The following is a 15211-nucleotide window of genomic DNA, read 5'->3' as shown; positions in this document are numbered from 1 at the left end:
CTCCTTGTGGCTTGCTCAGCCTGCTTTCTTACAGAACCTGGGTCCAGGAATGGCACCATCCCTAGTAGGCTGGGCCTTCCCACCTACATCTCTAAGAAAAAGCCGTACAGTGGTGGTTCTCAACCTTTCCAATGCTGAAACTGTTTAATACAGTTCCTCATAGTGTAGTGACCCCAAGCCGTAAAATTATTTTCATTGGTACTTCATACATAACTCTAGTTTTGCTACTGTTATGAATCATAATGTAAATATCTGATATGACCCCTGTGAAATGCTCACTAGACCCCACCACTGCCACCAGGGAGGGGTTGTACCCCACAGGTTGAGAACTGTTGCCCTACAGGCTTGCTTTCAGCCTGGTCTTATGGAGACATTTTCTTAATTGAGGCTCCTCCCTCTCCAGTGACTTTAGTTTGTGTCACATTGACTTAAAAATATCTAGCACAATAATATAACACAAAAGAAATTGTACATTTAAATGTTCCATTTGAACAACAAACATTTGGAAGAAGGCTTAAGCTTTCTAGTGATAATGTTAGATAACTTTTCAAGGTACACAAGGATAGTTTGGCTAAGACCAAAGCCTCTTTCCTTATGTTTGGCTGCTGTTAATAATGCCATGCTGTTGCATGTTTATTAGACTATTGATTATTACCTTGTTAAATAAGACTATGACCTGATTTTCAGAATAACTCCTTAGTGGGCTCCTAGGAATGTAAAGTAATATCCTCAATCAAGTAACAGTGGGAACACTTTATTTCTGCCATTTCAGAAGAGCCCTTGGTTAGACTGAGTCTTTCTGAGAGATTGGGGAAACGAAAACTTTCAGTAGGTGAGTTAGATCTTATGTATATTCTGTCTATGTGTTCGTGCATTAACATGTTACCTTGTTGAGACTCTTGTAAGCACCATCAGTACTGACATGCTGGTCCGTCTGCTTATATTCTTGACTGACAACATTTGTAAAATTTCATGTGTGTGTTATACCTCTCATTGAAGCTACAACAGTTTAAAGTATTATACCCTTAATTAGATTATAGCTAACCTTTTCTTTTTGATTGTAAGCCTGTTAATGGCCAAGTCATGTCCAGGCCATGACTTTTAGAAGGTCCTAGATTTAATAATTACAGGCTTGAGCCAGGTATGGTGGCATGCATGTATCTTTATTAATCTCAGCACTCGGGAGGTGGAAGCAAGAGGATCTTTGTGTGTTCAAGACCAGCCTGGTATTTATAACTCAAAACTGCATAGAGAGACCTAGTCTCCAAAAAAACAAAACAAAACAAATAACCAGAAACAGTTAGTTTTCTATTTTGTTTTTATGGTTTTCCTAATGGTTCCCTATCCATTACCCTTTTGGCTAACAAATACAGAAAGGCTGATAGTATTATAGTCAGACAGCTGTCTTCATTAAACTTAACTGATCATAGAAACAAAAGAATTAGAACCTAGGCTGGAGAGATGGCTCAGTTAAGAGCATGGAGTGCTCTTCCAGAGGTCCTGAGTTCAATTTTCAGCAACCACATGCTGGCTCACATCCATCTGTAAGGTGATCTGATGACCTCTTCTGGTGTGTCTGAAGACAGCTACAGTGTACTCATATGCATAAAATAAATGAATGAATGTTTTCAAAAAAAAAGAATAAGAACCTTATATATTTTCATTGGTTAGTGGTGTCCTTCTTCTTTTATCTTTCCACTCCCTTCTTTCCTCCTGCTTTCTCTTTTTAAAGCAGGATTTGATCATCTAGCCACCATTTTTCAAAATGGTTTATAGGCATGTGATACTCCACCAAGTTTACGTAGTGGTAGATATTGAACATAAGGCCCTGAGAGCCACAGCTCTAACCAGAGTCTTGGATTTTTTTTTTTTTTTTTATCTGTAATTGGATTTTTTATCTAATGGGACCTTCAGAGTCTTCTTACCCCAGGAAACATTAGCAGTGTCTATCTTCCTAACTGAATTTACTATGAATTCAGAGTTTGTTAGTGTCTTAGTTAGGGCTTCTATTGCTGTGAGGAGACATCATAAGCAAACAGTTGGAAAGGAAAGAATTTATTCATCTTACACTTCCATATCACCACTTGTCATCCATCAGAGGAGGTCAGGGCAGGAACCTGGAGGCCGGAGCTGACGCGGAGACCGTGGAGGGCGCTGCTGACTGGCTTGCTCCTCATGACTTGGTCAGCCTGCTTAGAGGACCCAGGACTGTCAGCCCAGGGATGGCACTACCCACGGTGGGCTGGGTCCTTCCTCATCAATTAGTAATTAAGAAAATTCCCTTCAGCTTGATTTATGGAGGCATTTTCTCAGATGCGGTTCCTTTCTTTCGGGTGACTCTAGCTTGTGTCAGGTTGACTTAGCACCATCCATACAGTCAGTAAGGACATTGCTATCTTTGAGCTTTAGCTTCATCCTGGGCTTATGAGTCAGTGTGTAAGTTTAGTAATTTTTTTTTCAAAATTCATTCATGAGTTTTTGTTTTTTGTTTTGTTTTGGTTTTTGGTTTTTATGTATACTAATTTTTTTCTTTATGGTACATTTGGTTTTAACATTAAGTTCTAGGAAGCAGGTAGACAAACATCATTTAAATGTAGAAAACTTTCAGTGGTATTTTTTGTTTATTTGTTTGTTTTTGTTTTTGGAGACAGGGTTTTTCTGCATAGCCTTGGCTGTCCAGAGACCAGATCTCAGAACTCAGAGATCTGCCTGCCTCTGACTCGCAAGTGCTGGGATTAAAGGCATGCACCACTGTGGCCTATCCGAGAATATTTTAAATTGTCTATTTTTGTTTTTTACTTTGTTGAAGATCAAATCTTAAAGTGAGTTTCTCCCTACTTGTAGGTGGTGACAGTGACCCTCCATTAAAGCGAAGCCTTGCACAGAGACTGGGAAAAAAAGTGGAAGCGTCAGAAACTAGCATTGATAAGGCACCAAAGAAAGGTAAGGACTTTGCTTCTAGAGACATGGCCTGCCTGTTTGTAATCATAACAGGTATGGATCCCCATTTTTTTGCTCAGTTAAGTGTTTACTTGATTCTAAATTGCTAACATTTAACAAAACTCAACAGTTATCAACAACCACTGTAGTTCATAAGCTCCCAAATGATAGGAATATTCAAGATACTGGGAAAATGCATGGTCCTGTGAAGCATGGGGGCACTCAGCAGAGGTTCAAACTCTAAATCAGGAATTGGCTAGGCGAAGTTAGAAGTCCAGTGTTTGCTAGTTTTAAGTCGACTTGACAGATCTAGAGTTGTTTTGAAAAGGCTCAATTGAGACAGACAACATCCCCACCAAATTGGCCCATGGGCAAGAAAGTGGTACTTTTTTTTTAATTGATGATTTAGGTGGGAAAGCCCAGACCATTGTGAGTGGTGCCACCCCAGAGCTGGTGGTGATACCTGATAGTGTCAAGCATGCCATGGGGGTCAAGCCAGGAAATAGCACTCCTCCTGGGTCTCTGCATCAGCTCCTGCCTCCAGGTTCCTGTTCCCACTCCCCTCAGCAGTGAAGGGACCTGAGAGTTGTAAACTGGAATAAACCCTTTCCTCTTCAAGTTGTTGATGGTCATAGTGTTTCATCACAGTACTAGAAACTAACTAAAACAACCAGGGTTTGTATTAAAGAAGACTGTTACACTCCAGGATCAGAGGGTGGCTAAAGCATGGAATTGGGATAACGGGCCTGATAACAAGAGAAAAAAGATTAATCTGTTATATAGTCTTTTAAAACCATGCTGTAAGAGTTTGAGCTTATTCTAGTACAGTGACAAATTAAATGTTATTTTACAGTTACCGAGAGCTGATAAGCTGGCTCAGCTGGTAAAAGCACTTGCCACAGTGTGGTGGATGACCCGTGTTTGATCCATGCAGTGACGGTGGGGGAGCGAACTGACGCCGAAGGTGTCCTTTGACTCACACAGGCCTTAGTGAGGCACATGTGCCTGTGTACACACACACACACACACACACACACACACACACACACACACACACACACTAGTAACTAAATTAAATATCAGAAAGGCCTGGGTATAGTGCCACATGCCTTTAAATTCTAGCTAGCACTCGCACAGAGGCAAGTGGATTCCTGTGAGTTGGAAGCCTGCTTAGTCTACATAGTGAGTTCCAGGACTGTCGGGGCTTTGTAGAGAGACCCTGTCTCCAGTAAACAAAACAAACCAAGAATCCTAAGGAAAAAAGAATATTAAAAAGGGATCAAATGGTCTTCTTTGCACTTTAGACCTGGCTTGTACTATTGAGAAACAGTAGAAGGGAAGGTGCTAGCTGGATATGACCTGTAACATAAGCCAATAGGGCTGCAGAGACTTCTCTCTCAGTGGCTGAGAACACCCTCCTCAGACAGCACGTACTACTGTAACTTTAGCTTCCAGGGATCTGGTGCCCTCTTCTGGCCTCTGCAGGCACATGTACATCTATGGTATAGACATAGAAATAAATAAAAATAAACCTCGAAAAGATCTAAGTTCAAGTAAATGTACATAGTGGTATAGACGATTGGTTAAATTGAGGGTATTTGAGGTTTTACAGTGCTGTCTGTGAAGGAGAGAAGTCCTAGGCAGATCTTTTCTCCCCACTTTTCTGACTTAGGTGAAATCTTAATGCCTGAGAAGTAGATGGAGATTTTTTTTGGTTTTATTTTCTTGTGTGTAGATGTTGAGGTTCAGGAACTGCCATGCAAACCACAGTTGATTTTTCTCCCAGGCCTCAACAGTAGAGCTTTTAGAAAAGTAAACTTTTCTACTTCTAGCTCATGAAACTTTGGTTAAGTAAATGTTTCCAGTTGGTGGCTTGTGTGCTCAGGACAAGCAGAAGTTCTTTGTCAGGTTTCCATCATGTGTCATTACATCATCGTAGCTCAGCAGTATGCTGAACACTTGCCTAGGATGTGTGAGGTCCTGAGGAAAATCTACAGAGCCTTTACCTAATTCCCATTTCTCAATTAAATTGACAGTGTGTGAAAGCAGTCCATGACAGTGTGTAAGAGACACACTGTCACCACTGCAGCCCAGTGGTGGCCAGGTTGATGGCTAGTTAAGCAGCTGTCCTTCCCTTCTTGACCACTGCATGCACATCCATGTGAAGCTTCACACGTGGGTTAAGAGCTGAGCTCCCCTAGTGTGACCTCCGGGCAGAAAGGGTTAGAACAGAGAGGTTTTGAAGTCAAAAGATTGAGAAGGAACCTGCTTTTGAATGCCAGTTCTTAGAAGGTTGAGACTGGGAGCTTAAGGCTAACCTGGTCTACATAGCAAGTTCCAGGCCAGCTAAGGCTACATAGTAAGACAATGTCTCAAAGAACAAACAAAAAGATTGAGAAAATTGTGCAATAGTAATAATTTTCTGAATTCAGTAATCTTTACACATGTAGACATGCATGCATACATGTGTGTGTACAGGCACAGCATCCACGTGGTGGTTGGAAACGTCTATGTGAGCTTGGTTCTTTCCTCCTAACATGGGTTCTGGGTCACACTTAGATTGTGAGGCTTTGTCCATTAAACCACCCCAGTGCTCTAAAGGGTTGTCTGAGGAGTGTGTAATTCATATCAATTAGTTTAAGGAAAACCAGTTAAGAACGTGAGGTGTTGCTTTGGTGATTGGTCGGTTGGTTAGTTTGGCTTTGTGTATCCTTGGCTGTCCTGAAACTTGATCATTACACTAGGCTGGCCTCTCATGGGACTAAGAGTGTAGTAAGGCCACCACTGCCTGGTGAGATTTTTTTCTTTAATTGCATTAGAAGTACAGTCTTAATGTGTAAACATTGAAAAGATATTTGACCTATAAAAAATGTGTTGTAGCTTTGTAAATGTTGAAACTTTTTGTCTTTTTTTTTTTTTTTTTTTTTTTTTGGTGTGTGTGTGTGTGTGTGTGTGTGTGTGTGTGTGTGTGTGTGTGTGTTTTGAAACTTTTAATAGTTGAAGTTTCTAAATCTCTGAAGGAGTGAGTAGGCCTGTCAGGGAGGAGGAGGCAACAGGTTCTTAAACAGTCAGAAGAGCAAACTCCTCGCCTTGTTGCTGACTTTTCTTTTCTTTTCTTTTCTTTTCTTTTCTTTTCTTTTCTTTTCTTTTCTCTTTTCTTTTCGTGATTCACCTGTACAGTTAAGTTTTTGTTTGTTTGTATTGTTGTTGTTCTTATTTAAGTGTTATTTAAAGATAGGAAAATATGTGTTCATTAAAATATTAAGAGGAAATCCAGTAAAGGGGAGTGCCATATTACATGATAGATAGCTGTCATAGAAAGTTAGATTCTAATAGGCTAGATATGTAGCTTAGTTCACAGGTATGCATGGTCCCTGGGTTCAGTCAACAGTACTGGGAAAGGAGGAAAGAAGTCATTTTCTTTTTGGTTTTTTTCAAGACAGGGTTTCTCTGTGTAGCTCTGGCTGTCCTGGAACTCACTCTGTAGACCAGGCTGGCTTTGAACTCAGAAATCCACCTGCCTCTGCCTCCCAAGTGCTGGGATTAAAGGCGTGCGCCACCATCACCCGGCAAGAAATCATTTTCTAAGCAATGCATTTTGTCAGATAACAAGGATGTGGAATAGAACACTTTCTCTGTTACGACAACATACAAACCTGTTGGTTTTTATATGTGGGCATCATGATAGATACCTTACTCCCGGTATTTGGGAGACGGAGGCAAGTGGATCTTTGGGAGTTTGAGACGAACTTGGCCTACACGGTGAGTTCCAGGACAGCAGGGCTATGTCAAAAACAAGAAACAAACAAAAAAAACCCAAAGGATTATTTTTCATATTCTCAAATTCCTGTTTCATAGTGGTGTGTGCATGCGCATGTGTATTATATAAAGTGAATATCCATGTATTCAAATACTCTTTTGTTGATGTTTGTGGTTCTGTAGTTTTAAACCTAGAGCTTTGCACATGCTAGGTAAATAATCTCCCGTGTAACTTCATTCTTCCAGCTTTGCTTTATGCCGTGCAGGATCCAATGTGATAGTTTTTGTTTTTTAAGACAGTTAAATTTCATATCTCTGCTTTGCATGTTAGCCTATATGTTCTCATTCCCACCTTAACTGATTTCTGTATTATTTTGTGTTAGCATCCTTAAAAAACAGCCTAATGGTGGCTTCTTATTTTCTTGTGAGGACACAACCACCATCACTACTCTTATCTTCAGATAAATCCTCAGTTCTGTAGTCCAGACCGGCCTCAGATTTAAGCACTCTCCTGTCACAGCCTCTCAGGTGCTTGGCAGGGTTACAGATGGGGGTTATGCTTGGCATTATTCTCAAACATTTTAGGATTTTTATCTCCCTGACGTGGTATAACTTCACTCTGGTGGCTATAAACACAGATCTTCCTGGGCAAGCCAAGGGCTCAGTGGGCCCTTTGAGCTAACCTGCCGTCTCTGGTTTCCTAAGTCTGTGTAGCTCTAGAGTAACTCACTGCTAGGAAACTTGGTGGTACCCTTGGTTTGATCCCTTATACTCTTAAAAACAAAAATATTTTAGGTTTTGTCGTCCATAATCTTTAAGTGGCAGCTACTCAGCTCTGCCTTTGTGGGGTGAAAGAAACCATATGTGAGTATGTAAATGAGTGAGTGGCTGTGTTCCAAGGAAACAGCTCACAGAACTAGGTTCCAGCCAGATTTGGCTTGTGGGCTGGAGTTTGGTTACTGTTTTAAATGGTTGATTGACTTTTTGCGTTACTTACAACTTTCAAATGAATTTATTTTGACATTTATCTGCAGAGGATTTTTGTTCTGGTCTTCTGCTTTTTTTTTCCCCCACAGCTTAATTTTTTTGTAGGCTGCTGTGGAGTTTTCTAACGAATGCATTTTGTTTGCTTGCTTGCCTGCTTAGTTTTGTTTCTCTATTTGGTTTTGAGATGCTGGAAATCAAGCCAGGGCCGGTGTATGCTAGGCCATGCAAGTAGACTTCCAGTGAGGGGTGTCCTCTGCCCCAGTCCTTAAATATCTGCCTTAGTGGTTTCCTCCATGGGTCATTGTTGCTTTTGGTTTTTATTAACCCAGGCCTTGCTGTGAGCTCTGCTGCTGAGTAGAAGAGTGTTTAACTAGTCTTCTGGAGTTATATCTACAATGGTCACACTTTATCTACGGCAGTAGAGTCCTCTCAGAAATGCTTACGATTGCTCTACCATGCATTATTCTTTTTTCATTGTTAGTGTAGATTAATTCTATTTTTAATCAATGTCTTTATCATTTCGATGGTTTTGGTAGGAATGAGAAACGAGTCTCCCAATTCACTATTGACCATTTACTTTTTTTGAGTGATAATTTTGAGATTAGACTGTCATTGTGAATTGGAAGAAAAAAATTACAATGAACTTTTTTCTCAGATCTATTTATTTTACACGTATGAATTGCTTTATGTGTGCAGGTGCATCACATGTATGCCTGGTGTGTGTAGAGGTTAGAGTAGGGTGTTAGGTACTCTAGAACTGGAGTTACTGATGGTTTTGAGCCACCATGTGGGTGCTAGGAACTGAATCTGACTATCTATAAGAGTAACAAGTGTTCTTAACCACTGAGCCATCTCTCCAACTCTACGGTCATTTAAAAATCGAGTGAGAATGCGGTTGTGGTAGCCCTCCTCACAATCTCAGTTCTCATAAAGGCTGAGACAAGAGAACAGTGAGTTGGAGGCTCCCATACTCCAGCAAAGATCCTAGAAGACTTAGCCATCAAAGCCTAATCCTTGCTTTGTCATGAGTACTTTACTAAAATGTTTCAAGGATCCAAATAGCATCAACTGTTCTCTAAAAGCAGATAATACGTTTGGAGGGTCAGGCAGTTACGGGACTCTCTGGTCAGTGTTTTCACCAGAGAAATGCACTAGAATAGAGGGTGAGAACCCAAGTTGGACTTACTTAAGATTTTTAAACAAGAACAACAAAACTAGTGTGTCATGGTGATTCATGCCTGTAATCTAAGAAAGCTGGAGGATTGCTCTAAATTTGAGGTTAACTTGGGCTATGATATATCAGGACTTCCAGGCCAGCCTAAGCTTTAGAGAGAATTTATTTGGGGAAAGAATGAGAAAGACAGAGACACAGACAGAAATGAGACTGGTAGGGAATACCAAGTTCACAGAGTTCCAGAACATGCTATATTTAGGAACTTGGGATATATTTTTTATGTTTTTGAATTTTAATTAAAATCTTTTACTAGTTAGTGTGTGTCTTTTATTCTACATCAGTTTGTTATTTTCTTAGTCTTCCAGTAATGATTGTCTGATAGGTCATGTGTTCCCTATTTTAAACATCTGTAGAATCATCTTTTGAGGGCAGAGTGTGTAGGTCAGATTTGTGACCCTTGGGTTTCATGGGGTTTTGTTGTTGTTGTTGTTGGTCTTGTCCCCTGTTTTAGCTTACCTTTTTCTTTTCCTGTTTTAAATGTACTTCATTTGCTTTGACCAGTTCCTAGACCAGGGATGGTGTTTCCACTGTGTGCTTTAAAGCGGTTTCCACTGCCACATTTCATGTAGCCCATTTGCTCTCTGGCCTTTGTCAGACTGTACACCACCCTTGGCAGAAGTATGCTTGCCTTTGTGCATGTTTTATACACACACGTTATTAGTGAATGGAGAGCTCATTGTTACTTTCACTTATGATTCATAATGGTGCAGGTTTCCTCACTGATAAATGATTTTCAGCCATTGGCATTGTAGAAATAAAAATCTCTAGGTTTGTTTCGATAAGAGTTTTTCTTGCAGTTACCTACATCTGAGGGTGAAATTAATACTATACATGGGACATTTGATGTTCCCGTGGGTTGTTCTGCTTGTCCAGTGGAGAGATCATAGATCATTAAGATAACGAGAGCTTAAATATCTGTCTTCCCTGAAACAGAGCGAGGTCATAAAGCTGGGGAGATCCATGTGAAAACACTGGAAGAAATTCTTCTTGAAAGAGCCAGTCAGAAACGTGGCGAATTGCAAACTAAACTGAAGACAGAAGCTTCAGGAGCCGATGATTCTCCATCAGGAGCAAAAAGTTCTTCTTCAGTGCGGATCAAAACCTTCTCTGAGGTCCTGGCTGAAAAGAAACATCGGCAGCAGGAATTGGAAAGACAGAAATCCAAAAAGGATACAAGTTGCCTCGTGCTAACAGAAGACACTGAAATGAAGAAGACCGTGAGTCTGCCGACTGTTGCTGTTAGCAAAGGACAACCGGAGGAGCCTGCGGGAAGAGCCAGGTCTATGCAGGAGGTGCATATTAAGACGCTAGAGGAAATTAAGCTGGAGAAGGCCCTGAGGATGCAGCAAAGCTCTGAGAGTAGTGGCAACTCCCGACCTCAAGCTGAGGCTGCCCCAGGGACAAAGAGGCTGCTCCGCATCACCAAGAGAGCAGGTTTGTATAGCCCCTCCAGACTGCGGCACTGTTACAGCACAGGGCAGCACCTACAGAAGCCTGGGGAGGTCTTTGAGGGCTTTTCATAACTGGGGGAACTGGAGTCACCCGATTCAGTAGAGTAAGATGTTGACAGTTTGGTGGTGGTCTGTAGTTCAACAGTGTATTCCTGTAATCTTGAGATTTTATAGAACCAGACTCTTAGCTATAAGGGTTTTTCCTTGTTTCTTTTCATTACTGTCTTAGTTTCCTTTCTGTGGTTTGATAAAACACTGATCAAAAACAGCCTGAGTTGGGGACAATTATATGGTTTACACTTCAAGATCACAAGTACATCCTTGAGGAAGTCAAGGCAGGAACCTGAAGAGAGGACCTGAGGCATGGCACTTTCTGGTCTGCTCTCGGTGGCTTGCTCAGTCTTGTCTTTTTATATAACCAAGGACCACCTGCCCAGGGGTGGCATTTCCCAAGGTGGGCTGAACACTCCTACATCAATTACCAATCAAGAAAATGCTCCACAGGCTAGTCTGCGGTTTCTTAGCTGCACTTCCCTCTTCCTAGATGACCAGGCAATGTTAAATTGACATAAAAGCTAGCCGATAAAATTGTATTTGTTAAGAAAGGTTTTATTTCAGCTCATTTCTCTAGAGCTTGCAGCTTCATTAAAGCAATGGTGTTTTTTAATATGAATACAGTTACAAAGGAAGAGAAAAAACGTGTCCTTGAAGACAGTGGTGACACTCCTTCTCAGAGCACTGTGACTCAGATGGAGGCTAAGGAGGTAAGTTTGTTACCTTATGTCCTAGGCAGACCTCATCGGGTGAATGATGTGTGCTTTTAGTCTAGCTTACAGCAAATTTCTGTCGGTAATTCCAATGGTACATTGATTTTGTTTGTTTGTTTGGTTGGTTTTTTGAGACAGGGTTTCTCTGTGTAGCCCTGGCTGTCCTGGAACTCACTCTGTACCAGGCTAGCCTCGAACTCAGAAATTCGCCTGCCTCCGCCTCCCGAGTGCTGGAATTAAAGGCATGTGCCACTATGCCCGGCGATTGTGGTTTTAATTGCTTTGGTTCATGTTTTTGTTTGGTTTTAGGTTGTTTGGCTGGTTTTTGAGATTTTGGATGCAATTTTTCACTAGGTAGCTCAATCTGCCTGGCTCAGCTGGTCTCATTCCTTAATGCTAGATTACAACCCAGGACTGTGGTTATAATTTTCTGTGGAATCTGTATTTTTTGTTTGGTTTGGAGTTACAATTTTTTTTTGTTCATTTTTTGGTTTTTGAGCTAGGGTCTTTGTGGCCCTGGCTGTCCTGGAACTCACTGTGTAGATCTGACTGGTTTCTGACTCAACATAGATTTGCCTGACTCTTTCTCCTGATTTCGGGGATTAAAATTGTGTACCACGTTACCTGTGGGAGGTTCTTACAGTTCCCTGTTAGTTTTCTTTGTTCTTATAGTTACTTTATCTGTGTGTGAGCTGGCATGCCTGGGTTCTTTGCAAGAGAAGCAGGTGTCTTAACCACTGAGCCATCTGTTAATAGAAACGACTCTAACCCTCAGCTCCGATGAGAGCTGGACAGTTCATCATTTTGCAGCCTGCTATAGGTTTAGTAATTCCTTAAGGTGTTTGTTTTTACTGACTATAAATATTCTAATTTGTAAATATAAGCTCTTTTTAGACATCACATTTTTTTTTCACAGTTGTAAATAATATCTTGGCATAAACCTTAATATAGGTATCTTAATTATTTAGTAGTCAAGCCATTAGTGTTTACTGAGGGTTGTAGTTATAACCTATAGAGTCTGGGTTTTTCAATTAATTTCATACATTTTCAGTTCTATTATACATCATATCTTCTGTCTGATAGCAACTAGTAAGCCTCCTCTTTATTCTGAATCATGCAATTCTCTACCTAACTTACTCGGCACTATAAATGAGAGTGTACGTTTTAATTCTTTGATTGAACTTGTCCACAGACTTCAGAGGAGACCATAAGTGATCCCACAAAACTTGCAGTCAACAGATGTGACACTGTCAAAGAGAAGCACACACAGAGACTGCAGGAGAGAGGGGCATCACAGAAGGAGAGAGCAGCCTTGTCATCTGTGCGGGGAGACGAGGCTTCTCAGTATACCCGAGTGGTGGGGAAGCCGGTGCTCACTGCTGTAGCGGGTGGCACTCGGCATCTGGCAAAACGGCTCCCCATGGAGTCATCCCAGAAAGGGGAGGTAGAAACCTCTGGAATCGGGGACTCAATACTGAATGTGAAATGCGCAGCGCAGACTTTGGAGAAGAGGAGTAAAGGTGAGTGGCTTGCTACCTTCATTGTAGCACAGTGGCCAGATTTCAGTAACTCTGACAGCAGCAGAACTGAATCTCCTGTATACTGAGGTCACACCAACAGGTACTAATATAGATCTACAAATGTGAAATGTAGGCAGAGTTCTTCTTCACAATGTAAAATTGCTATCTTCTGCCTTACATGGGCTGGAGATGTAGCTAAGTTGGTAAAGTACTTGTCTAGCCAGCACAGAGCCCTGGGTTTCATTACAGCATATAATCCCAGCCCAGTTGTATTAGGGTTGTCTAGAGGAGCAGAACCAGTAGAATGAATGTAGACAGAGGGGGATCTATTGGATTGGCTTACATGATACAGTCTGGGTGGTCCAACAGTGGCTGTCTCACACCAGAGACACCAACCTCTGTTGAATGCCTCAGTCCTAACCATATGCTGTGTTGTCGGCCAGCCAACATATGATGAGGGTTTGAGTTTGAGTTTTGGCTACTTGAGTCCTATGGCTGGTGGAAGATTCTCTTTCAGGATGGACATAAAAGTCCCATCCAAAATTTCTATGAAGCATATTTCCTCTGGTGTTTTGAAATAGGGTCTTATTATATATAGTTCCAGCTGGCCTTGAATTCAGACTTCTGGGTGCTTAGATTATAAATATGTGCAACTGCACAGTTTTTCTTACTGTCTTGCAGAAGAAAATTCCTCAGAATATGATAGTAACATTGAAGAGTGCGCCATGGTGACGCGTGTGGCCTCATTTTTTATTCATGATGTTTGCTCTTTGGGTATTGCTTTTTGCTTTGTTTTGTTTTTAGGACAGGGTCTCTACATAGCCCTTTCTATGCCATTATATAGATCAGGCTGGCCTCAGACTCACAGAGATCCTCCTGCTTCTTTCTGCCTCCCAGGGCTGGGATTTAAGTCACACACACCATACTTGGACACTTTTTTTTTTTTTTAAATATATATTTCTACTACTAAAGGCATTATATCTTATTCTGAGCTACTCAATATGTCAGATTATCTAGTTGCTGATCAGATATGTTCTGTCCCCTATAGCCAAACCCAAAGTAAATGTGAAGCCATCTGTGGTCAAGGTTGTCTCAGCTCCCAAATTGGCTCCCAAACGTAAGGCTGTGGAGGTGCACTCTGCCGTCATCGCAGCCGTGAAGCCGCTCAGCACCAACAGTGTCCTGCAGGAAAGCCCCACCAAGAAAGCAGCTGTGGTAAGAGAGATCACTACAGTGGCTCGTGACTCTGGCAGGACAGTTGCCCTTTGGCTTTGTCTCTGTTTTTGACTCACACTTCCTGTCATTTCCTAAGCATATTGGTTTTTTAGACTGTTACTCTAGTTGAAGATCTGAAGCTCCTTTACTTACTTATATACTTTGGATCAGGTTTAAACAATGCCTTTGGGCCGAAAATACAACTCAGTGGTAGAGAGACCACCTAACATGAAGGGTCCTAGGTTATCAAAGATCTCCAGCCCTGGTTCTAAAGAGGCAGCAAAAGAAAATATGCTTTGGAATTTAAAAAACAAAACAAAAACCTGACTCCAGGCCGGGCAGTGGGGAGGCAGGGGAAGGTAGAGGTATGGGGTAGCCAGAGCTATATAGTCAGGCCCTGTCTCAAACCAAAGCAAGCAGAGAATCTGGGAAGATAGTTCAGTTGGGTAAGTGCTTGCTACACACGCATGAGGACATGAGTTTGAATCTTTAGCACCTACATAAAAAGCCAGTGTAACATAGCTGGAAACCACCAGCTTGGGCTTTAGTAAGAGACTGACTCTCAAGGAGGTGAGGCAAGTACAGGAGAAGACTGCTTGACACCCTCCTCTGAACTCTCCATACTTCACACACACACACACACACATACACACACAACATACAGACTCTAAAAGAGTAAAGCCTAACTCAGCGATTGACCTTTCTCTCTTTTCCTTTGTAGGCTGTTGTCCCACTCCTCTCTGAGGATAAATCCGTCACCATATCTGAGACAGAAAACCCAAAAGACAGGTAATGCCGTCTTAACCAAACTCCATGCCATTTCAGGTTTTGATCTCTAGCAAAAAAATGCTGATAAGTCACTGACCATTTACAGGTTACCCCCCTCTAACTCCAGACTGAGGGCAGTAAAGCAGGCTCTGCGGTGTGGCTGCTCTCTGGTGCTGCTGTTAGTGTTTGCCTTTACTGATGAAAAGATGCTTTAGATAACTGGCTAAATTCACAATGTGATTCCAAATTAGTGGTCCTGTTCTTGTGTGTGTTCAGAAACACTTTTCCTGAGCTGCCAAGGCTATGGTCATTTAACCATGAAAGAAGTCCACCGCCTGCTCTAACAGTGTGCCTTTCCCTTACAGTTCTGTGCTGTCTTCAGCCCAAGCTTCGTCAGAACCCTTGCTCCCAGAAGGCTCTGGCCCTTCTTCATCGCAGACGGCAACGAAACCACGCCGGCTGAGCTCCGCCTCCACGGGAAAGCCTCCACTCTCTGTGGAAGATGATTTTGAGAAACTAATATGGGAAATTTCAGGGGGCAAATTAGAAGCTGAGATTGACTTGGATCCT

The 15211-nt window shown here is 41.7% G+C and overlaps 1 protein-coding gene across 1 annotated transcript in view; it reads left to right on the top strand.

The window, feature by feature from the left end:
• The window catches only part of Zc3h11a (zinc finger CCCH-type containing 11A), a gene marked incomplete at its 3' end in the record, with an annotated part of 28967 nt that extends 13759 nt beyond the window's left edge, over positions 1 to 15208 (top strand). The window contains exons 8-15 of the mRNA XM_029538690.1: positions 773 to 832; positions 2845 to 2943; positions 9854 to 10354; positions 11050 to 11135; positions 12331 to 12658; positions 13707 to 13873; positions 14595 to 14662; positions 15007 to 15208. Of these exons, the coding sequence (XP_029394550.1) occupies positions 773 to 832; positions 2845 to 2943; positions 9854 to 10354; positions 11050 to 11135; positions 12331 to 12658; positions 13707 to 13873; positions 14595 to 14662; positions 15007 to 15208 (1511 nt within the window). The remainder of the gene's footprint in view (positions 1 to 772; positions 833 to 2844; positions 2944 to 9853; positions 10355 to 11049; positions 11136 to 12330; positions 12659 to 13706; positions 13874 to 14594; positions 14663 to 15006) is intronic.
• Between the last annotated feature and the right edge of the window lie 3 nt (positions 15209 to 15211).

Source organism: Mus pahari, chromosome 5, assembly GCF_900095145.1.
Source record: "Mus pahari chromosome 5, PAHARI_EIJ_v1.1, whole genome shotgun sequence".
NCBI classification, from domain to species: Eukaryota; Metazoa; Chordata; class Mammalia; order Rodentia; family Muridae; genus Mus; species Mus pahari.
This window is presented reverse-complemented; position numbering and strand designations above follow the sequence as displayed.